This window comes from Eschrichtius robustus, chromosome 19 (genome assembly GCF_028021215.1).
Source record: "Eschrichtius robustus isolate mEscRob2 chromosome 19, mEscRob2.pri, whole genome shotgun sequence".
Lineage (NCBI taxonomy): Eukaryota > Metazoa > Chordata > Mammalia > Artiodactyla > Eschrichtiidae > Eschrichtius > Eschrichtius robustus.
Window position 1 is genome coordinate 5169000 of NC_090842.1, and position 22185 is coordinate 5191184.

The 22185-nt window shown below is 57.9% G+C and overlaps 2 protein-coding genes across 8 annotated transcripts; one reads left to right on the forward strand and one right to left on the reverse strand.

The window, feature by feature from the left end:
- Nucleotides 1-2665: 2665 nt before the first annotated feature.
- ADAD2 (adenosine deaminase domain containing 2) lies at nt 2666-8346 on the reverse strand. Its single transcript, XM_068528914.1, has 10 exons — nt 7887-8346; nt 4955-5095; nt 4547-4594; nt 4334-4459; nt 4102-4252; nt 3857-4024; nt 3553-3782; nt 3214-3457; nt 2857-2977; nt 2666-2770 (listed from the first exon to the last, which is right to left on the reverse strand). The coding sequence occupies exons 1-10, from the start codon at nt 8344-8346 to the stop codon at nt 2666-2668; spliced, it is 1794 nt and encodes a 597-aa protein (XP_068385015.1).
- Nucleotides 8347-12950: 4604 nt separating this feature from the next.
- On the forward strand, nt 12951-21888 carry TAF1C (TATA-box binding protein associated factor, RNA polymerase I subunit C). 7 transcript variants are annotated; one of them, XM_068529119.1, is made up of 15 exons: nt 12951-13092; nt 15511-15734; nt 16823-16904; nt 17086-17183; nt 17259-17348; nt 17444-17517; nt 18142-18380; nt 18477-18593; nt 18678-18795; nt 18882-18953; nt 19097-19232; nt 19389-19532; nt 20035-20209; nt 20296-20433; nt 20511-21888. In XM_068529119.1, the coding sequence occupies exons 2-15, from the start codon at nt 15597-15599 to the stop codon at nt 21371-21373; spliced, it is 2484 nt and encodes an 827-aa protein (XP_068385220.1). In that variant the 5' UTR covers nt 12951-13092; nt 15511-15596; the 3' UTR covers nt 21374-21888. The 7 variants fall into 7 exon arrangements, with proteins under 7 accessions (XP_068385220.1, XP_068385219.1, XP_068385218.1 ...); XM_068529118.1 differs by having other exon boundaries at nt 17086-17348; XM_068529117.1 differs by having other exon boundaries at nt 18477-18795.
- The last annotated feature ends 297 nt before the right edge of the window (nt 21889-22185 follow it).

The window sequence follows — 22185 nt, forward strand, 5'->3', positions numbered from 1 at the left end:
GGCAGCACCGTGCAGGGGTCCAGGGCAGACCCCCGGAGCTTGGAGCTGCAGGGAAGGGAAGGTGGGCATGATGGCAAAGGCGTCGTGGAGGAAGCGGCATTTGAGCTGTGCCCGGCTGGGTTACGTCACCTCCCTGCTCAAATATGCTGTTGTTGGCAAAACTTCACCCAGAGGGGATAGGGCCAAGAAGACATTAACAGGCTCTCCGTTTCAGAAGCAGCCTTCATCGTCACCCTGCAATCATAAATAAGCTGAGTCAAAGGAACTGAGCGAATATTGTGTAATAGGGACTGTCCTGGGAGGGGAGGATTGGCCAGGCAGATTTATGCAACGTGGGGACAAATATTACTTACTGGGCAGAACACAGCAGAGTTAATGTCATTCTGAACAACTTGTTTACCCACTGATTATGTGATTAATGAATATCAAAAGGCTCGTTGCAGAGAACTGCCGTTTGGAATGGCTGGTATATTTCTGGATGTAGTCACCATCGCAGGACAAAAAGGAAATCAATTTAAATGCCCTCCAGGGGGGAAAAAATGTGTAATAAATGTGCTAATTAATAGGCTTGGCTGTTTTAAAAATCCTCTCCATCCCTGAAAAAAATAACCATGAGAGATCATTACTTCAAAGCTGGCCTAAGTTTGTTTTCTTTTAAATAACAACACTGGTGAATAACCTCGCTGTTTTCTCAGTTAAAGAAGAAGAAGAAGAAGAAAGAAACATCAGCGCTTACCTGGCTTTGGAGACCCTCCATCCGGATCCAAACTTCCCTCTGCCCTTCCTTTGCACATGCACATTCCTGGACACCTGTCCTGCCTTTGGCAGCCACTCCCACCTCCCCCAGCCCCTTTCCCGCCCTCTCCCAAGCCCGCCAGCCCGCAGCTCTTTCTCTCGATGGCAGAGGCTGCATCTCCCACCCTCGTGGCCGTTAGGAAAGAGCAGAGGAGAGATGGTCGGAGCCAGGAGGGAGCTCCTGGAACCATACGGTCCAGTCACGGTATAAAAGAGGTCGGGGGTTCTGTCCAAGGTCACAGAAGCAACTCCAGTGGCAGCCCAGGCGGTGAGTGGGATTGAGGGGCTTGGAAGTCAGGTGCCTGGACAGGCACCGCGGCTGCATCCTGACCCCGCGTGCTCTTCTGGAGGCTACCCAGCTTCACCTTGGGAGTTTTCTCACCAGTAAGCGGGGCAGCGATAGCATCTACCTCTTCGACATGACAGCATCTGTAAAGCCTCGGGTGCAGGGCCTCCAGAGCCTCTAGCCTGTCAGCTATTTCCTCTGCCACCACGTCCCTCCCACGTCCCCTCGTTGACAGCGGCACTGGTTGAAAGGGAGAGAGCACGGGCCCAGCGGACAGGCAGAGGGAAAGTCCAGTCTGAGGCCGGATGGGCTGGAGGAGAACAGGCCACCTGGGCTGGCCTTCCAGTTATTTCTCCAGATGAGTCGACCTGAGTGCACCGAGGTTAAGCGGCAGCCGAGGCCACACACACCCGGGGCCGGGAGGTGGCTTGCAGGGAGGGGATGCTATCTCAGGGCTCCATCACCTGCTCCGGCCTGGCCCAGCTTCCCAGCCCACCGGGGAGAGCAGTCTGTAGTTGTGAACCCTGAAACTGCTGGGGGAGCAGGGAGCGTCCGGCCACGGGGTGTGGGGCTGGGGGCTGGCGTGGTCCTCAAGCCCCCCCTGGCCCCAGGTCCCCAGACTTCAAAGCTGCCTGTACTCCTGCTCAGCGGGCCCTGCCCAGGCTGGGGTGGCGCCCAGGCCTGCAGGCCCGTGCGTGGGTGTGTGTGCACGTGCGCATGTGTGCACGTGTGCAGTGTACAGCATCTTCCCTCCACACCCAAGGTCCCGGGAGAGCCCGGTAGTCCCCACACACTCACTGCAGCCCCCCGAGGAGAAGGAAGGAGACCCGCCCACCTGGCCTGAGAGGCAGGCTAGGCAGCCCCCATCCGGCGGGCACAGGGGCTCGGGCGGTCACAGCCTCAGCCGGTGTGACAGCTGGGGCGGCCCGGAGAAAGCCTGGGCTCAGCTCTGCGTGAGCCTCCTGCTGGCGCCCAGCGCTACCCCACCCACTCGCGGGAACCCGGAGGACGTGGAGGGCAGGATCTGGGGCTGCCACCCGCCCGGGGCCCACCTCTCCTCCCAAAGCCACCCTTCCCGGCAGCGGCTGGGCCGACCCAGCTGCCTCTACGGGCCTCGTGGCTGCCACCTCCGGCCAGGTGGCACCCTTCTCCCCCTGCCCTGCCAGGCGAGCCCTGGGAAAGGAAGGAGACCAGGGAGGACACGCTCCCACACCCGCCGCCCGAGACACCACACCGCCGCCCCCAGGCGCGCAGGCTGGGCGACGACGCGGTGATTCTGTGAGGAGGGCTCCAGCCGAGCCCTGGCCACCACAGGGGCTTCTCCCTTCACAAACCGAGGGGCTACGGCTCCCCTCTTCCCCGCCAGAAAGCCGACAACACACGGAACCGCCAGAAACAGCTTCTTTATTCAAGCCCGAATATGCAGCCGCCCCACCTCTCCAGCACGCCAGGCCCTCCCTGCACCCCCAGCTTCACCCTGTGCCCCCGGGCGCCACCCTCCCCCGCCCCGCGCCCCCGCCCAGAAACGGCCCTCCTCCAGCGGGCTCCGCCTGGGCTCAGGGACCTCGGGCCCGGACGTCTGTTTCAGTCTCTGAACGTGCCCACCAGTGGCTTCGAGGGCCAGGCCCCCAGGCCCTGCTGGTCCAGGAGGACAGACAGCTGCTGGCGCGCCTCCTGGTAGGGCCCAGCCTAGGGCGGGAGATGAGCCGGTGGAGAGAGGATGCCTGCTGGGGGTGCAGGAGAAAGGGGGGCTGCGGGGCAGGGAAGCGGCTCACCTTGGCTGCCTCGTAGGTCTTCAAGGCCAGGAGGTGGGACTTCCCGAGAGCACGGGCAGTCTGGCGGAAGGCCCAGAGAAAGGCAGCCTTGCAGAGGCGGGACGGAGGCCCCAGGGCAGCACTGGGGATGGAGAGAAAGGGACCGAAGTTCGGGGGAGGGCAAGGGAGGACAAAACTAACAGGCCCGCTCCACGCCCCTCACACCACCTCCACGCCGTGACAATCCGGGGGGGTCACGGGGTGGGTCACATTACCGGTAAGAGGCTGGCGGCTAGATGCTCCCTCTTTCCCCATGGGCAGGGGGCCGGGGACCCCCACCGCCAGGCGCCCCTCCCGCCTCCCCTGGGCCCCGCTCACTAGGCCTTCACACGCCCGGTGGCCACATCCACCACCTCGACGTCAGGGTCCCCCAGGCTCCAGTTGAGGCTCAGGCCCTGGCAGGTGTTGGAGGGGGGGTCGGAGGGGGCCACTGAGGGCCCCTCAAACAGGTGCAGCGTGGTCCGGGTGTAGGGGGGCGGCAGGCACGGCCCCAAGGCCCTGTCGAGGCCGGGCCGGGCGTGGATGACCCTGTCCAGAGCCGGGGTGTTCTGGCAGGGGTCGGCTGCGGGGGCAGAAGGCCCAGGACGAGGCCTGAGTCTCCGCCACGCTCCCCGCCCTGCCCCAGCCCGCCTCAGCCCTCCCGCCCTCGGGCCTCACCCACGACCAGGCTGCTGGCGTAGACGGGGGGCAGGAAGTGGGCCAGCAGCGCACCGCCCAGCCCCAGGACGGCCCAGCGTGCCAGCTTGTCGCTGGCCGAGAGGCAGGCCACGTGGGTGTCGCGGAGCGCAGGGGCCACGTAGCAGACGGGCTTCAGCCGCCCCTGGATGTGGGCCTGCAGGCGGAGCAGGCGGCTGTGCGGGAGGCCGCCCTCCGAGGCTGGCGGGAGGCTGCAGAGGACGCGGGGCTCAGGGCCGCTCTCCCCACCCGCGCCCACACGGCCCTCCCCGGGCACGCCACGTACCAGATGTCGTGGGCAGCTCCCTTGGGGGTGTTGCTGATGTACAGGTGCAGGAAGATCCGGGGCTTGAGGGCGAAGGGGGGCCCGGACCCCGGCTGGGCGACCACCACAGACTGCTCCTTGCCCTTGGGGCCCCCCTGCGTGGCCAGCAGGAGCTGCCGGAACAGGAACCTGGGGGTGGAGGGAGCGGCAGCTGGGGTGGCCCGGCCCGCCCGGGGCGGCCGCAGAGGGTCCCCCCGACCCCTCACCTCAGCAGGGCCCGGCGGGCCACCACCAGCCCGTGGCAGTCGTGGAGCTGTCGGCCCGAGAAGTCCAGCCACCTGGCACAGCTGCCACTGCCGGTGCCGAGCGCCACCAGCTGGTAGATCTCCTTGGCGTGGCCCTGGGCGCCCGGGACCTCTGCGGGGAAGGGAGCAGAGATGACTAGACTGAAGCGAGAGGCCCAGGGGCCTTCCGAGGTGAGGGGCAGGGCAGCCCTACCTCTCTCCAGGATGACCGCGGCCACAGTCCCCTTGCAGGCCCAGTACCGCGAGCTCGCGTCCACCAGGCGGTCAAAGCCGGCGCTGACCACGGCCGCGCAGCGCTGCTCGTGGGTCAGGATGTTCTCTGCGGGTGAGGGAGACGGCGGAGGTGGGGGGCCCACAGGCCACGCCCCTCCCGTGCCAGGGGTCAGGTCAATGGGGGCCCACCTACCGATGCTCAGGGGGGCGAGTGGAGGCCGGCTGGGGGTCTTTGGGGTCTCTGGAAGACAGACAAGGGGCAGGCTGCCGTAGGGGCTGGGGTCTGCCCTCCTGTCCTGTGCCCTTCAGGAATCCAAGAAGTCCCACTGGCAAGCGGTGTATGTGTGTGTGTGGGGGGGGTCATCCTCCAGAAGCCGAAAGTTCCTGGGCTGCCCCCAGCAGTCCCTGTCCCCAGGGACTGCTAACGTCCTTCAAAGGACGTTAGGGCCGGGGTCAGCTCACACCGCCCCCCCCCCACCGCCCCAGCTCCCTGCGGACCGGGTCCTGATGCCCAGATGGTCTCCGCAGCGACTCACCCCTCCCCACACACATGCACCCGCCCCCGCCGGGGCTCAGGGCCCTGGGTCACCTGCCCCTGTACCTGGGCTCTCCAGCCGACGCTGGATGTAGTGGAGGGCAGACAGAGCTGCCTGCTGCTTGGCCTCTGGCTTATTGTAGGCGGTGCCCGCAGGGCAGACCACCCCATCCAGCTCCACGGACACAGAGAAGGGCAAGCAGGGGTCTGGGGAAGGAGGGGCTGAGAAGTAGCACCATGCACCTTATCCTCATCGTGGGCCCTTTCTAGAAGGGCCATGACACCTGCCAGTGAGGACGACAAGGAGACAGGCCTGCTGACCTCCACCCAGGCCACGCCCACTCAGAGTCCTCACTAGCCCCTCTGTAATAGGTCCCTATGACCCCACTTTACAGAGGGGGCACACAAAGGGCAGGTAGTGTGCCCAGGTGGTGCCAGGACCCACATCCAGGGCTACACTGTTCCCAGGATGAAGGTCCCCTGTCTTTCCCCAAACACATAGCTCTATTTCTTTTCTACATTTGAAAGGGTCATCTTCCAAACACTACCACTTCAGGTGTTACTTATGACACAACAGAGACAGATGAAAATCCTAGAACTGGGATCACTTGGTCAAAGGGCATAAATTTATTTCCGTTCGCGGTATTTACTGGCACCTGCTGCTAAACTGGTTGCCCAAAGGTCTCCCTTTTAGAAGAGAACCCACATTTCAGTACCCCTCCCTAGCACGGAGATTCACCTACTTTAAAAGGGCATCAAAAATGCCAACTAGGAGATGCAGAAGGAAGGCTAGCATCAGGAATCCACGGCAGCCAGCAGGGTGACAATTAAATCTGGCAACAATCATCAAAGGATGCTAGAACCACGAGGTGACGATGTTCTGGAGAGCAGGATAGTCACACCATCTGGAGATGCCCCCCTCGGATGACCGATGACACACCCAGGGGGAAGTGAAGACACCTGGCGGGCTCCACCCTAGTCAGGCCCTCCCATCTGACATCCCAGGGGTAGGACAAACAGATCTCAGGTCTGCTGGTGGGATGCACAGCCAGGGGCACGAGGTTTCTACAGGCGCTCCTGCTGGTTACGCATCACCTGAACCCAATCCTGAGGAAACAGACCCAAGCGAATGGAATTTCTACAGAACAACTGGCCCTTACTTTTCAAAGACATCAATGTCCTGAAGCCAGAGACACTCCGAGGAATGGTTCAGATGAAAGGAGATTAAAGCGGTGTAAGAGCTAATGTGGTAGGTCATGCTGGGTTGGGAAAAAATGGCCATTATTGTGACCAGTGGCAAAATTTGAATGTGAATGGTAATTAGCTAATAGGATCATATCAATGTTCAACTTCCAGAATTCGATCATTGTACTGCAATTATATAAGCCGATGTCCTTGTTCTTAGGAAATATATACTGAAGTGTTTAAGGAACAGTAAATCAGTGTTCAGATTGTGCACGACAAATTAACATGGATATTTATATATAAATATATACAAGGGAGGGAGACAGAGAGACATACACAAAGTAAGTGTGGCAAATGTGAACTGCAGAATCTGGGTGAAGAGTTTAGGGGAGCTCTTTTATACTATCCTTTGAAATTTTACCAAAATAAAAAATAAAAATGACTGAAAATATGCCTACGCATGTAAACAGTGGAAAGGGGGACCTTAGGCAGAAGGGAGGGGCAGTATTACCCAGTGGTTCAGCACAGGCTCTGAAAGCAGACTGCCCCCTCTCGGCTACGGCCTCTCTGGCCTCAGTCTCCCCATGTGTGAAGTGCTGGTAACGGTATTGTGCTCCCTCGAGGAATACTTGTGAGGACTCAGTGAGTTACTGTCTGAAGGCTTTCAAACAACACCTGGCCCATCATCCAGAACTCATGAACTTTAGCTAGCATCATTGCTGTTGAATCGATTGCCTTATTTCTGTATTCCTGATGCTCTGGCACTTGGGGATTTGATCCTGGAGAGACCGACCCTCCCAGGGCTAGCTAATTCCTGGACATAGCAAATGAGTCCCCTGCAAGCACGCCCTTTCATATAGAAACCAACGAATCCAGAGCTCACACCCCAACCACCAAACTCTCACACAAGCCAACACTCCCCATACCCTAAATCACCCCCCAGGTCAGGGACTAGACAACTAGGAACCAACCCCTAACCCCTAAACTTACTGTCTTGCCTTCCTCAATCCTAAACTTACTCTGCATTCCTACCCTGCCTCAACCATTCTGTCCCAAGAAAACCCCAATAAAGGCTCTGGGTTGTGCTCTCCCCTCTCCTCTACCTCCTGACCACCCCCATCCTTTCCCACATGGTCCGGCATGGCAAGCTGTGCCTCCTGTTTCTAGGGATCTGTATTTACTTCTTCCTTCACGGCAGTCATTCTCACGACTGCTGTCTTACCATACCTGATTAAAACAAATCCCGGGTAGATTTTTAATACATTATCTCTTTTTGAGCTGTTCCGTTGGGGTTCTCCTAGGAGGTTTTACAAATGCTCCCAAAAGCTTAAGGGATGATTCTCTTGCTGCCTCATGAGAAGCAGGGAATGTGCTGGCTTAAAGTTGGGAACCTGAATTTAGGACCTGGTGTATTGCTCTTGGGGAGGGCAGGGGGAGGATTGTAATGATTACATCTCTTTGCAGTGTTGCCATCATCAAGCTGTGTTTGATAATGTCTTTGACTTTGGGGCTGGCCCTCACTCAGGTATCTCCTCTCCAGTGCTGGCATGGCAACTCTAACTGTATGTAACTGGCCCTCAAAAAAGCCTGCTGAAAGGCTGGGGTAGCTTGAGGCAGGTCCTTTAACCAACCCAAGCTTCAGATGTGGCCATGACCTGCCAGTTAGAAATCTGATGTACCTGGTGCTCCTGGCACCACGCTGCTCACAGCAGGGCCTACCCTCGGGCACCAGGCTCAGGCCCAACTCACAGATCTCCTGCTTCATTTGGGGTCGGCCCAGGGCACACGGCCGTCCCAGCCTCCTGGGCCTCACCTGCTGTTTGGTCCTCTCGGAAGATCAGGGACACTCCCAGACTGGCCGCGCACTGAGTAAGCAAGGCCACGGCCCGGCCCGGTGGCGGGTCTTTGAGCTGCAGGCCCAGCTGTCTGGCCGCTGTCGGGAATTCCCCGGCGGGCCCTGCGGACGGAAAGGAGACCTTCGGGGACCCCCCCATCCTTCCCCTCGAGTCTTCCCGTGCCCGGGCTGCCCCCAGTTCCCGGGCACAGGCCCCCACCCCGGGCCCACCATGCCCCGTCGCCGAGGCCTGGAGCTGCCCGCCCTGCTCGGCGTCGTCCGAGTTGGGAGCGGGCGCGGTCTCCCAGGGGTCTTGGCCCAGGCTGGCCGAAGGCCTCCTGGGGCTGGGCCCGGGGCTGATCTGCAATGACGCCGCCAGGCGGGGCTTCCTGCGGGCCCCGGTGTCCGCGCTCAGGGCTGCGCTGGCCTGTGAAGCCATGGCCGGATGCGAGGACCCGAGAGGACAGTGGGCACGTTCCCACGTCACCCGCGCCCTTTTACACGCTACAGCGAGCTGGCGCGTGGGGAGCACGTGGCACGACAGACAGCGCATGGAGAGCTCCGCCTCCTACCTCGCTCCTAGCCAATGAGAGCCCATAAAGCTGTGGCCGACAGTGTGCCCAGCCAATGGGAAGGCCAGTCTCCCAGACCGTTGGATGTGGACTGAGTGGCCACCTGGCCAACAGCCTACCTCCGGGGGGCGGGGCTTCAGGTGGGAGGTGGGGATGGGGCACTGTGCACTCCCATTAGCTTCTTCTCGGCCCTTGCCTGGTACTGGGGAGGCAAAGATCAGGGGAGGGGTCTGGGGACCCAAGTCCAGCACCTCACCCCTGCTCCCGTCCTAGGATGCCTCCCAAATCACGCCACGTCATGCCAGCCTGCCCCCAGCTGCTTAACTGAGCCTGGCGGGGCCGTAGGGGCGGGGGCGTAGGGGCAGGGGGCGGAGGGGCAGGGGGCAGGGGGCGGAGGGGCAGGGGGAGGCGGAAAGTCGGTCCTCTTTCGATAAATGAAGGTGTTTTCAATTGCAGCAGCCCCACAGAATCTTTAGGACCTACATTTAAGAACTGTTCGCCGTAGGCCTTCCTGAAACCCACTGTAAGTGCTCCATGTGTGCTCTAGCTAAAATTACTCATTTGGTACCGTCCACCCATCCACCCCCCGATTTTTTTTTTTTTTTTCCCAGAAGGGATTTTGGGTTGGTTCCTAAAAATATCGCAAGACAACAATTCGTTAAGATGAGGGACTAGGGATGAAGGAGAGATAACAAAAATAAAACGAAGTTAGGGATGAAGACGAGTTACACATGGCCTGCTACGACGCAACACAGTTGCTTGAAGGGGTTGGAAATTTTCACAGTCTTGGAGCCAGTGAATGGGAAAAGGTGACCAATTTTTCAGTTTACAGTCTGTAAGCTTTGTCACTCTTTCTGCTGCTGCTGATTGCTACCTTTGGGTCTGAGAACACTAGCCAGGATTGGGGCAGTGTGGATACGGAGGCATAGGAGCAGCAGCTGGTAGAACCAGTAACATTTGACTCGGGAAGAGCAGCTGAGGGGAGCGGCATAGATTCAAACTCCCAAACGTTTCAAGGATTGGCATCAGGAATTATGGGGTTTTTTTCGTGTGTAGCCCAGAGAGCAGAATTATACCTAGTAGAGGGACAGCATAGCAGGTGTTCAGTAGTGGAATGATGGCTACACAAATCCACAAAGACTTCACCAGAGTCACCAAACCCAGAAACGTCACCAGCAGGAAACTGCACAAACAAATGGTGATATATTCAGACAATAGACTATTACTCAGTAATATTTTTTTTTAAATAAACAAGCTACTTTTGTGCTCACAATCACATATGTGTGTTGAGTGAAAGAAGCCAGACTAAAAAGACTATCTTTCACATGATGCTATTTATATAAAGTTCTGGAGCTGGCAAAATTAATCTGTGGTGATGAGTCAGAATCATGGTAATTTCTTCAAGGAGGTATTGACTGGCAAGTGGCACCAGGGAATTTTCTGGAGTGATGGAAATGTTCTCTGTCGTGATCTGGGTGGTGGTTATGTGGGTTTATATGTATGTAAGAACTTGATGAGTGTACACTTAAGACTTGTACACTTTACTGCATGTGAAGTATATATCAGTAACAAGAGGAAACCTGACAGCTTGTTTATAGAAAGGAAAGAAGGAAGGAGGAAATGGAATTGGCCTCCCCAAGCAGAAGCTGGATGGGTGATGTGAATAGTGATGTGGGAGGCAAAATAATGGTACCCCCAAGATGTCCACATCCTGATCGCCTCAGCCTATGACTATGTTACATCATATGGCAAGGGGAAATTACGGTTGCAGATGGAATTAAGGCTTCTAATCAGCTGAGTTTAAGAGAGGGAGATTATCTTGGATTATCTGGGTGGGCCCAATGTAATCACAAGGGTCCTTAAACCAGAAAGAGACTGAAGAGTCAAAATCAGAGAGATGGCCTTGTGAGAAAGATTCAACTGGCCATTGCTGCCTTTGAAGATGGAAGGGGGCCATGAGCCAAGGTGTGTAGGCAGCTTTCAGAGCTGAAAAAGGCAAAAAAAAAAAAAAAGAAGCCTCCCCACAGCCTTCAGAAAGGAACACGGCCCTACTGACACCCTGATTTTAGCCCAATGAGACCCATTTCAGGCTTCTGACCTCCAGAACTGTATGATGTTTTGTTGTCTAAAGCCACTAAGTTTGTGGTAATTTGTTACAACAGCAATAGGAAACTAGTATAAAAGGCCTTCAATTTTTTTGGCATACATACCCCTAAAATAATTTTGAAAGACTATGTATCCCCCAATTATTTAGTCACACGGAGTTACGAAAGGTGCAATTTCTAGTTTATTATATATTATAATCATCTTTCCAATATGTTTTCACCAAAACCGTGGAGATGCAGACTTAGCTTATTCCATTTATGAAAAACACTCTCCAAATGATTTAATCGTCAAAGCTTACTCTCATAGACAAAGCACTCAGCTAAAATGGAGTTACTTCTCATCAGAAACAGGCTGACTTAGCTTTTTCAATGTAAGTAAATGTGTTGATACTTTCTCAGAAGAGCCATCTCATTCATTACCTCTTCCATTGATTCAAATATGCATGAAGCATCTTCTAGCTGTTTGGGATAAGTCAGTGACCAACACAGACAGAAGAATCCCTGCCCTCGTAGAGGGACTTCTGGATTCTGTTTCTAAGGTAGCTGAGAAGGCTGACCTAGAGGTTGAAGTCTCAGTAACATCAAGTGTCACAGCCAGCAGTTTTCTTCCTTTTTCCTTTTCTTTTTAAAAAAGATTCTTTACTGAAGTATAACATACACGCAGAAAAGCGCACGGATCATTCAATGAATTTCCACACACGGCACAGAGCCATGTAACCAGCACTCAGATGAACGAACACAATACTGTCAGCCCCTGGGACTTCCCCGGCGGTCCAGCGGTGAAGACTCTGCTTCCACTACAGGGGGCATGGGTTCGATCCCTGGTTGGGGAACTAAGATCCCGCATGCCACGCAGCCAAAAATAATAATAACAATAATAAAAATAATAAAGAAAGAATTGAAAAAATATATAAACGGCCCCTCTCCTGAACCCTTCCATCACTACTTCTTACTGAGCCTGCTTTTCTTAGTCTTACGGGAACTTTCTCCTGCAGGGACTCTGCTTTTTGGAATAGCCCCCTTGTTCGGCACTCATCTCAGGCAACACTCCACAGAGGAGCAAAAAGCTCGAACCATCCGAAGCCAAGCACCTCCCAGATAAAATCTATATGGATGGAAGCCAAGAATTTGGAAATTGACTCTAATTTAAAGTAATGGTTCTCAAAGTGTGGTGCCTGGGCCAGCAACATCAGCCTCACTGGAAACTCATTAGAAATGCAAATTTGAGGGGGGGAGGGGAGGGTGGGACGAATTGGGAGATTAGGTTTGACATAAATACACTACCATGTGTAAAACAGGTAGCTAGTGGGAACCTGCTGTATATAGCACGGGGACCGCAGGTCGGTGCTCTGTGAAGACCTAGATGGGTGGGACGGGGGTGGGGGTGGGAGGGAGGTCCAAGAGAGAGAGGATATAGGTACACATATAGCTGATTCACTTCATTGTACAGCAGAAGCTAACACAACGTTGTAAAGCAATTTTACTCCAATTTAAAAAAAAAAGGAATTAAATTTAAAATAAGTAATATGTGGAATTCTAAAAAAAAAAAAAGCAGCATAAAGTTTGTAAGGAGAAAGTTTTTTTTCTGGGACTAAATTCTAAGAGGAATTCATTTAAATGAAAAAAAAGTTGAATAAAAAAAAAAAAGAAATGCAAATTCTTGGATCACATCCCAGACCTACTGAACCTGAAAACGCTGGGGGTGTGGTCCAGCAAATGGTTATAACAAGCCCTCCAGGGGATTCTGATGCACGCTCAGGTCTGAGAACTACTGGGCTGGATAAGGGTAATGTTTATGATCGCACAGTAGCTCTTAAAGATTGGCCCCCAGACAAGCAGTATCAGCGTCACCTGGGAACTCAGGAATACAAATTATCAGGCCCCACCCCGGACTCACTGCATCAGAAACTCTGTTTTAACACACCCTCCAGTTGATGCTGATGCATGCTAGAATCTGGGAACCAGTGCCTAAAGCTGTATTTGCCTGACTACTGGGAAAGCCTCATGCATTCCCAGCAGTACCTGTACTCCTATTTGGAAAGCCTGCTTCACAGGATATAAAGACAGTCAGTAGGATTCCTACTGACTAATAAAGTGCCTGGCTTATAGTAGGTGCTCAGTGTTTGTTGAGTGAATTAATGCAACAATCCTGTAAAGTAGGAAGTTAGTTAAGCAGAGGTGAGGTTCGCACGCCCGTCAACCTGGACTTCACTATTGGGATTTGAAGGCATTTGATTTCTACTGCCCACAGCGCCGCCTGCACTCGAATTCCCCCTCCGCCCGGGAGGTGGCGCTCTGGAGCGCCCGTGAGTCCAGGCTGGGAGGCGGGACTTCCTGCTTTCCAGGGAGCACTTCCGGCCCAGCCCAAGAGACGGGTAAACGCCGTTGTGGGGCGGTCCTGTCGAGGGCGCCGGAGCTAGGTTGCTCGGGCTACCTCGTGGCACGAGGGTCAGGCGAGCGTCACGCGGAGGTTCATTTCCCAGACGAGCACGGCACGGCCGGGGCCACGTAAGTGCGCGCGCCGCCCGGACGGGACAGAGAGGCAGGTCCCTCTGCTCAAGTCCACGGGCCCCAAGCTTTGTGGCTTTGGGACAAGTCGCCCAGGCTTTACAAAGTGGGTTATTGGCAGCCGCTGGCTCATGGAGTGGGGAGCGTCCCACCGATGTAAAGCGTGGTAGCAACAGCTGTCTGGCACACTGCGCTTGATGCGAGACCTCTGCTGTTGTTGTTGGGTTGAAATTCTGGGGCCTGGAGGTGGAGTGGGAAGAGGTGGATAGGGAGGGAGTGGGCGAGTAGATGTCTGAGGGGAAGGGCCGCCCGGATCCCCTCTCCCATCCCATTGCAGGCGCACTTTTTGTCGTGCCCGGCCTGGCATGAATGCAGACCCGACTGACTCTGCAGGCTTGGCGGTCTAAACGGGCCGGGAGAGCCCAGGGCGAGGGCGGGAAGTCGAGGCTGTCTTGTCTCGGGGCTTCTGTGAGGTTGTGGGCTCCACCAGTGCCTTCAGCCTGCCTGCGTTTGTTTGAGGCTGTTTGGTTCCTTTTTCCTCTCCTTCATTCATTCCTGGATTTGTTCCTTCAGTTTTTGTTTTTTTTGTTTTTAAAAAAAATTTTTAGATGTATTTATTCATTTATTTAATCTTTGGCTGCATTGGGTCTTCGTTGCTGCGCGCGGGTTTTTCTCTAGTTGTGGCGAGCGGGGGCTGCTCTTCGTTGCGGTGCGCGGGCTTCTCATTGCGGTGGCTTCTCTTGTTGCGGAGCACGGGCTCTAGGCGCGCGGGTTTCAGTAGTTGTGGCGCACGGGCTTCAGTAGTTGTGGCTCACGGGCTCTAGAGCACGGGCTCAGTAGTTGTGGCCCACGGGCTTAGTTACTCCATGGCATGTGGGATCTTCCCGGACCAGGGCTTGAACCCGTGTCCCATGCATTGGCAGGCGGACGCTTAACCACTGCGCCACCAGGGAAGCCCTGTTCCTTCAGTTTTTATGTACTGATTGTTACCACGTAGTAAGTACCAAGGCACTGGGGATAAAGTCTCTTCCCCATGGGGACTCTTAGAGCAGTTTGGAATTAAATAGCTTTGCCTTTAAATATCTAATCACGCATTGCAATGTGTGCTCTGGAGGAGGGATGCAGGGTGTTGTGGGATAGGATTGGGAGAACTGGGAGAGGCTTCCTGACTGAAAATCTGGAGGATGAGAAGGATTTTGTAGGTGGGTAGGAAGGGCAATGGTGTTCCTTTTAAGTGGAGAGATAGTGTGAAAGGGTCCTGCAGTGAAAAGACGCATTCCCGCCACTGTCCTCTCCTGCTACGGAAGAGAATGACAGCAACAGCCAGATGCCAGGAACTCAGAAATGAATCGGATACAGTTCCTGCTCCTGGAGAGCAGTCTCGAAGAAGAAATAAGGCTGTACCCATAAATCACAATTAGAATGAGGCTGACACATGCCCCAAGAAACACACATTCATTCAGTTGGCAAGTATTTACCGGCATTTACTGTGTGGTGGGCACTTTGCCAGGTGCCGAGGGTACATAGATGTCCGGAGGTTACAAACTGAATGGATACAATGCAGCTGCAGTTCCGAGGGGGAAAGTTTTTGCTTACTGAGACTCTAAGGCTGGTGTTTGCTTCTGGATGCATGGGAGAGTAGTGGTTCAGAACTTGGATTTTGAATCAGGGCAGGGATCAGGCTGTTGGCCTCCGACAAGTTGCTCTTTCCCGAGGCTCGGTTTTCTGAACTCCATAATCGGGGCAGAAGAATAAAACACATAGTGCCGTGTCTGGCAGATGCTGGCGCTCGGTAACTGAGCACTGCTCTTATTTTTGCAGGTAATAAAAAAGAGGGATGATATGGCTGTTTATTCTTCTGGAGCACTTTGTACTTACCAAAGCCCTTTGACATAAGTTTATTATTATTCAACACACAGTCAGTTCCTTTTTTTGGAAGGTACTGTACTTGACAGTGGGAAGGCAGACAGATAAGACTCGCCTCTGGCTTTGGGGAACTTGAGTTTGTCTTGGGAGCGTAGCGTAGAGTGTGGGGTGTGTAGTCTATGAACGTGTAATTATAATGTAATACATACGAGCATGCTGGAAGTGGACCCCTCGCCACCTGTCTGACTTCGGCCCGTTACTCACCTCCTAGTTCGTTCCATGGCTACCCAGTTGTTTCTCCCATACTTCCTGCCCCAGAACTTCTGCACTTGCTGTACCCTCTTCCCAGCAGCCTTGTCATTAGCTCAGGGTATGCCGAGCGCCACCTTCTTAACCGATGCTAAGACCACACCCCTCGGCCACCGCCATCCCCTCCCTCCTGGCTGGTTGGTTGGTTGGTTTTAACGTAGCACTTATTACTGTCAGGCATTAGGCGACATAGTCATTTGTTCTTTGTTATCTGCTTCCCCAAAGAAATTGTTCTCCTCTTAGGGCACTCTTCACCCTCCCAGGAGCCCCGGAAGTGGCTATCAGGTTCAGGTCTCTGAGGAAGGCCAGGGTGGCTCCTGTTTTCCAGGATGGACTTCCCCAGCTCCCTCCCTCCCTCGTTGTTTACGACTGGCCCCCTTGGTCTGAGCGATGTCCCTGACGTGTCCTTCATGTGCAGCTGGAGAGACGCGCTGACCCTGCCGGAGTCCCTGCCCCAAGGTCCTGAGGTGAGGATGGCAGGGAGAGCCTTGGTGGCTGCAGGGTGGGTGCTGTCCCTTGGCCCCCCTATCCTAGCATTCACACCAGTTGGCAGGAGTGCAGGGTTGGGTGGCATTGGCACAAATCTGCTAAGACACAGGCTGAGCCAGAATCCCCTCCTTTGGGGACCTAGGATGCCCTGCCAACCGCAGAGGATTTACTGAGCAGGAGCTGTTGGCCCCCGTCTTTTCTTCCTCTATTTGTTCAACAGATACTCACTGAACAGCCCCTACTATGTGCCAGGTGCCTTACCAGGCCCTGGGAATCCAGAGTGAGTAAGTCGGATGCGCTCCCTGCCCCATGGAACAGAGTTAGGTTGAGTGAGAATAGACAGTGAATAGACCAAAGGATAAAATCATTACAAAGTGAGAACAGCTCTGAGCGAAACCGAAAGGATGCCGAAACCGTACAGTAGGGGTGGGGTGAGGTGGGGAGGGGAGGGGAGATCTCCTGGGACACGAAGGACGCCGGCTCTTTCCCTGGAAGCCTAAGCCGTCTGGCTGCCACTTGGAGACAGGCTGGCTAAGGATTACGCCCCGGCAGAGGCAAGTGGGCGAGAAATTTAAAAGAGACACTGGCGTTGGGCGGGAGGGGCTCCCTTGACAAGGAAGGGCTTACATCAGACCTGCCCCTGCGGGAGCCTCGCTCCTCCGTCCCCAGGTGTGGAGCTGAGCTGTCTCAGGCCAGCCCCGCAGTGGGATGGAGCAGCCTGTGGGTGTCCCAAGTAAGTGACCACAAGGTCTCCTGAGTGTAAGTGAGGCTCAAAGGCCAGGGGCTCCTGCGAGAGCCTGTGCAGCCTGGAGGTCGAGAGCACAGACTGAAGTCAGACTGCCTGGGTTCACATCCCAGCCCTTCTCTTTAGTGGCTGCTGCCTGGGACAAGGGACGGCCTCGCTGTGCCTCCATTTTCTTCATCGTTAAAGTGACGATGACCGTCGTACCAGTTTGGCCGGTGCCTTGGGAGGATTGACTGAGTTAATAAAAGACAAGAGTGGGTGGCAGCGCCTGGCCCGGCGCACACTCACTGTTCTGTTGTGGCCACGGTTGTGTTTCCTCAGAACGCGGCGCCGCACGTGGCCAAGGGCCTGCTCTGGGAGCCGGACACCCCTGGGCCGCTGCCCTTGCTGCCTCCTGGTCCCGGTAAGGATCTCGGCCTTGGGGCCCCCTCCCAAGCTGCTCCCCGCTGCTCCTCTCCCCCAGCTCCCGCGCGAGGCCTTTCCTCTCCCTGGTGATTCTGCCCTACAGGGCCCTTGGCACCTCCAGGCACCTAGGACACCTGGTTCCATTTCCGGGCCCTTCCGCAGCCTCACTCTTCCCTCAGATCCCTGGGACCCCGGCGTGACTGCCCAGGATCTGCTTTTCCGGGGAGGTTACCAGTTCCGTAGACAGCCCCAAGCCGTGCTGGACGTTACTGAGCAGGTAAGCGGCCCCACGGTGCGCAGTGCCACGCGGCCGGGGCTGTGCCTAGTGACCTGGCCTCCTTTCCTCCTGCAGCTCAGCCGGTTCTTGTGGGACCATGGGGACGTAGCCTTTGCACCCCTGGGGAAGCTGATGCTGGAGAATTTCAAACTGGAGGGAGCACGGGTGAGTAACCCCTCGCCAGCCGGGAGAGGGGGCGCCCCACTTCCCGTCGGGGTAAGCCCTAGGGCACGTGAGCTTGACGAGGCCTCTCCACACAGGGCCGCTCTAAGAAGAAGACAGTGGTCAGCGTGAAGAGGCTGCTGCAGGACCTCGGTGGACACCAGCCCTGGGGGCAAGTGGCTAGTGAGACAGGACGGGATGGGTATGCCTAGCTGGTGGTGGGGCTGTGGAGGGAACCAGGGCCTGGATGCTGGTTTCCATCAAATTGCTTCCACACGCCCCGTGCAGTCACGAGCCACGCTGCCCCGTGCAGAGCTCCCAGCTGCACAGGCCGCATGAGGGAGAAAAGAACGGAAGCTCATGCACTACAGGCACGGCTGCATCCAGCTGTTCAGGTGTTAATAGGGCTTTTCATTTTCTCATCCTCTTGCCTCTGCTCGGCTTAATTCCTAGACAGGCTGCTTCCAGGTGGCAGCAAGGTGGTTTATGATTCCAGGGAAAGGGCTAGTGTCCTTCCTGAGGCGCCAGCACAAGTCCCGGGAGCGGTGTGGTCGGCTTGGCTGGGCTTGGGTGTCATGCCCATCGTGAGCCGATCCCTGTGGCTGGGCGATGGCGGACTCCACGTGGCCAGGCCTGGATCGTGTGACTGCAGCACAGGAATAGGGTGGGCTGGTTTCCCAGAGGAGGAAGTTCTAGGGTGATGAAGAATGCGTCTGCTACGCCTGGCCTCCCTCGGGATGGCACCCAGCCCTCCTCCCCATCAGCCACAGCCTGACCCTCCTCCTCCCGCCCCCAGCTGTCCCTGGGCTTACCTCAGCCACCGCCAGCGCCGGTTCTCCATCCTTGGGGGCCCGATCCTCAGCACGTCGGTGGCGAGCCTCCTGGGGGAGCTGCTGCACGAGGAGCTGGCCCTGCGGTGGGAGCAGCTGCTCCTGGACGACGCCTTCACTGGGGGCGCGCTGGCCTGGGTGCCCGGCAGGACGCCCAGGGCTGGGCAGCTGGTCTACCCCGCAGGAGGCGCCCTGGACAGGCTGTGTATCCTCCCTCGCTGGGCATGCTCTAGGGACAGGCGGGAAGTTGGGAGCCTTGAGTGGCCATAACGCGTGAACTTATCCTTAGCGAGATGCCCAGACTTCCAGAAGGTCAGCCTGACCCCAGGCAGTGAGCCCCGGGTTCTCGGAGGCCCTGGCCATATCCGGCTCCGGGGACCTGTCCGGCAGGTGGTGACCCGCACCGTGCAGGGAGAAGGTAAGGCCCATAGACACATCCCCCGTCCACTCACTGACCTGTTGCCTGACTCTGACCCTGACCCTGACCCTCTCCATCCCTCAGCTCTGCTGGCTGTCCGCTCTGACTACCACTGTGCCTTGTGGAAGGTCAGTAAGCAGGGGCAGCCGGCCCCTCTCCAGGTGTTGCAGGTCGAGAAGGGGGCCACAGGGATCAGCCTCAGGTGAGGGGCTCACTGAGGCTGGTCTGCGTGGAGATGGGCGTGGGAGAAGGGGGTGGCCTGGCATTCATCACGTGTGTGCCCTGTAGCCCTCACCTGCCTGGAGAGCTGGCCATCTGCAGCCGTTCCGGAGCCATCTGTCTGTGGACTCCCCAGGACGGGTAACGCCCCTTCCCCATAAAAACCCTCCACCCCAACCAGCGGCTCCCGCAGAACCCGGCCCATGTCCTGGACCCCAGGCCAGGTCACCCCAGTCTCCCCCCATCAGCCGGTCTCCCCACCATGGCTGGCCTGTCTCCCCAAGGCTGCAGCAAATCTACAAGGACCCCGAGACCCTTGTGTTCCGGGACCCCTCTCCCTGGCGTTGGGCAGACTTCACCGCCCACCCTCGAGTGCTGACTGTGGGTGATCGCACCGGAGTGAAGATGGTGGACACTCAGGTGAGGGGGCAGGGCAGGTCCATGGAGGGGATGGGATGGGGGGCCTCCCCCGAGCGGGCGTGATGAGCTGCAGGGCCAGCGAGCCCCGGGCCAGCTGCAGCAGGTGGCACCACAGATGGCGGACCGTGGGCTGGCTGACCTGGCCGTGTCCCCCAGGGCCCGCCGGGCTGTGGTCTGCTGCTTTTTCGTGGAGGGGCAGAAGCATCGTGCCAGAAAGGGGAGCGGGTCCTGCTCACCCAGTACCTGGGGGAGTGCAGCCCCGAGTGCCTGCACCCCACGCTCCACCTCATCTGCACCCAGGTGAGCGACACCTTCCCCTCCTCTCCGTCCTGCACCGTCTCAGGCGGTCACTGGAGACGGTCCTGGACAGCTGCTGGGGAAGGGGGAAGGGCATGGGCGTGGGGGGCAGTGGCCAGAGCTGGACAGTCCCCCCGTGTCCGGAAGGGGAGAGGAGGTCTGGCTCCACCCCGCCCCCTCAGGACCTTGGGTGTTAGTGGGTGTGTCTCGGGCGTATGTGCCAGGGTCAGGTGAGGTTGGGGGAGGCTGGGTGAAAGCCTCTCTCTCGAGAGCCCTTCTCCCAGCAAGGCCATCAGGACAGGGGACGGTGCCACCTGCTCGGGGGTGCCTCCTGTGCGGGGCTGGGCAGCTGAAGCTGGAGAGGCGGTCAGGGCCGGTCCCGGAGTGCTGAGACTTACCCTGAGAGCCACATGGGGCCCCGGAGGGGGCCACCCAGGGGGACCTGTCCCGTCCCTCTCTCCAACGCCTCAGTCACGTCCCCTCTGTCTTCTTCCTGGGCCCCCAGTTCTCGCTCTACCTGGTGGATGAGCGCCTCCCCTTGGTGCCCCTGCTGAAGTGGAACCACGGCCTCCCCTCCGCGCCCCTGCTGGCCCGGCTGCTGCCCCCGCCCCGCACAGGCCTCCCGCGGCCGCTGCTCCTGGCGGGCCAGGGTGGGGAGCTGCAGCTGCTGCACGTCGCAGGTGAGGGGCGGCTCGGGTGGGAGGCGGGCAGGAGGGCAGGCGGGGCCGGGCCCAGGCAGGGCCTCAGCTGTCTGTCCCTCCTCCAGGAGAGGGGGCCTCCACGCCCCGGCTGGCAGGGCCCCCCCAGTCTCTCCCTTCCAGGAGCGACTCCCTCTCTGCCTTCCCCCTGCTGGAGCCCAAGAGTCAGTGGCGGCTGCAGGAACGTCTGAAAGCACCAGCCATAGGTGCGCTGGGGCAGGGGAGTGGGTTTGAGGAGCCGCACCCGCACCAGGCTGTGGGGTCACGGTCCTTCCACCTCCAGGTCTGGCCGCCGCCATCCCACCCTCCGCTTCCACGCCGGTGCTGTCGCTCTTCCAACTTTCGGCGGCTGGAGACGTCTTCCACCAGCGCCTCCACCTCCAGGGAGAGCCCGGGCCTGACTCTCCTGCCCCCACGGCTTCCTGGACCCCCCAGGCCACTGCCTCCTGCAGCCGGTGGCTGAAGGCCCTGCTGGAGGTGCCCCCGGCTCCCCCCGTGTGGGCTGCACCCACCTTCTCCCACCGCCGCCTGCTGGGCTGCTTTGAGCCTCAGAAGGCAGAGGGCAAAGCGCCAGAGGGTCTTCGCACGGCCATGGCCAAAGGGCGTCTCCTGCAGCCGAGGGACCTGGGCTTGCTCCCCACGGAAGAGCGGGCCCCCGCCCCCGAGCCAGGCCCCGAGGACGAGCTCAGCGAGCGTTTGGAGGCAGCCTGGGAGGGCCAGGCGGCGGCCTGGTGGGAGAGGCAGCGGGGCAGCGGCTCGGGGCCCGGCAAACAGCCCAAGCGGCACAAGCGCCGGACTCAACTGTCCAGCACCTTCTCCTCACTCAGCGGCCGCTTAGACCTCTCAGACGCCGCCAGCCCCCCTCCCAGCCCAGAGCGGACACTGCCCGAGGCCAGGCCTCAGCCCCCAGTGACCCCGCCCTCCCAGGAGTCCACCCAGGAGCTGTGGGCCCGGGGCGTCCCCTCGGAGCGGCAGCAGACCCTCCGGGACTACATGGCTGAGCTGCCGCTCCGAGGGGACGCCCCGGGGGCTGCCTCTGTGCCTTCCTCGCAGACCTCCAGCGTCCGGGCCACCCCCTCCCGGCAGCGTGCAGCCGTCCGCTCCGGCCCTCAGCCGCACTGGAAGAAGCCCCGCATGGGCTTCTGACGCCCGGGGAAGCTGCCCCCCACCTCCAGGGAGCCCTTTGTCCTGGATAAGCTGTGCCTTTTGTGGTTGAAACGGGCTAGGGTGCAGACCTTCCTGCTTTTTGAAGGCCTTCGTGACTGCGGGAGACATTCAGAAGCGATTTGAGTCCACGTTGGAGGAAGGAGGACAAGGTAGTCGTTTCTCCTGTAGCTCGTGCTCCCAGGGGCACGTTGAGAAGTCCTGGGAGCCCCGTCCTGAAGGTCAGTGTCGCCAGGATCCCCTCCAGCCGACAGTGTCGTGCTGGAAAGCGGGGGCTCCAGGCGGCCGAGGGCTCCGCCACGCACGGGCCGCCGGGGGGGACGTGGCGAGTGACGGTGAAGTGAGCTGCCCAGCCTGCCGGTGCTCCGCTGCTGGGTGTTAGGTGTGTGCGTGTGTGAAGCGGTTTCTAGCACCATCTAACGTTTTGTAGAGGGAGGCACTTTGGACCCACGTTTAGGGGTTGAATAAACTTGTCACCTGAGCCTGGTTTTGAACGATCAAGTTTCTCAGGCTAGGCTGCGTCCCCTTACTTGGCTTTCGACGTTCAGCGCGTCAGGTTCGCTTCCTCCGCAGCTCTGTGGCTCCGGTGAAGAGTCTGCCCTCTTGCAGGGAAAACACCCCCTGGGAATGACACAGGGCCCTGGGGCGGGACCTAGGTTTCTGATCACACGTGAAGAGAGGAATGGTCCTTGTCTCGGGTACCTGATGAAGTGAATCACGTGTGACTCACCCACCGGACATCAAATAAGCCAATAACGTGGGGACTTGCGTGGGTGCTAGAATGTTTACAGTGC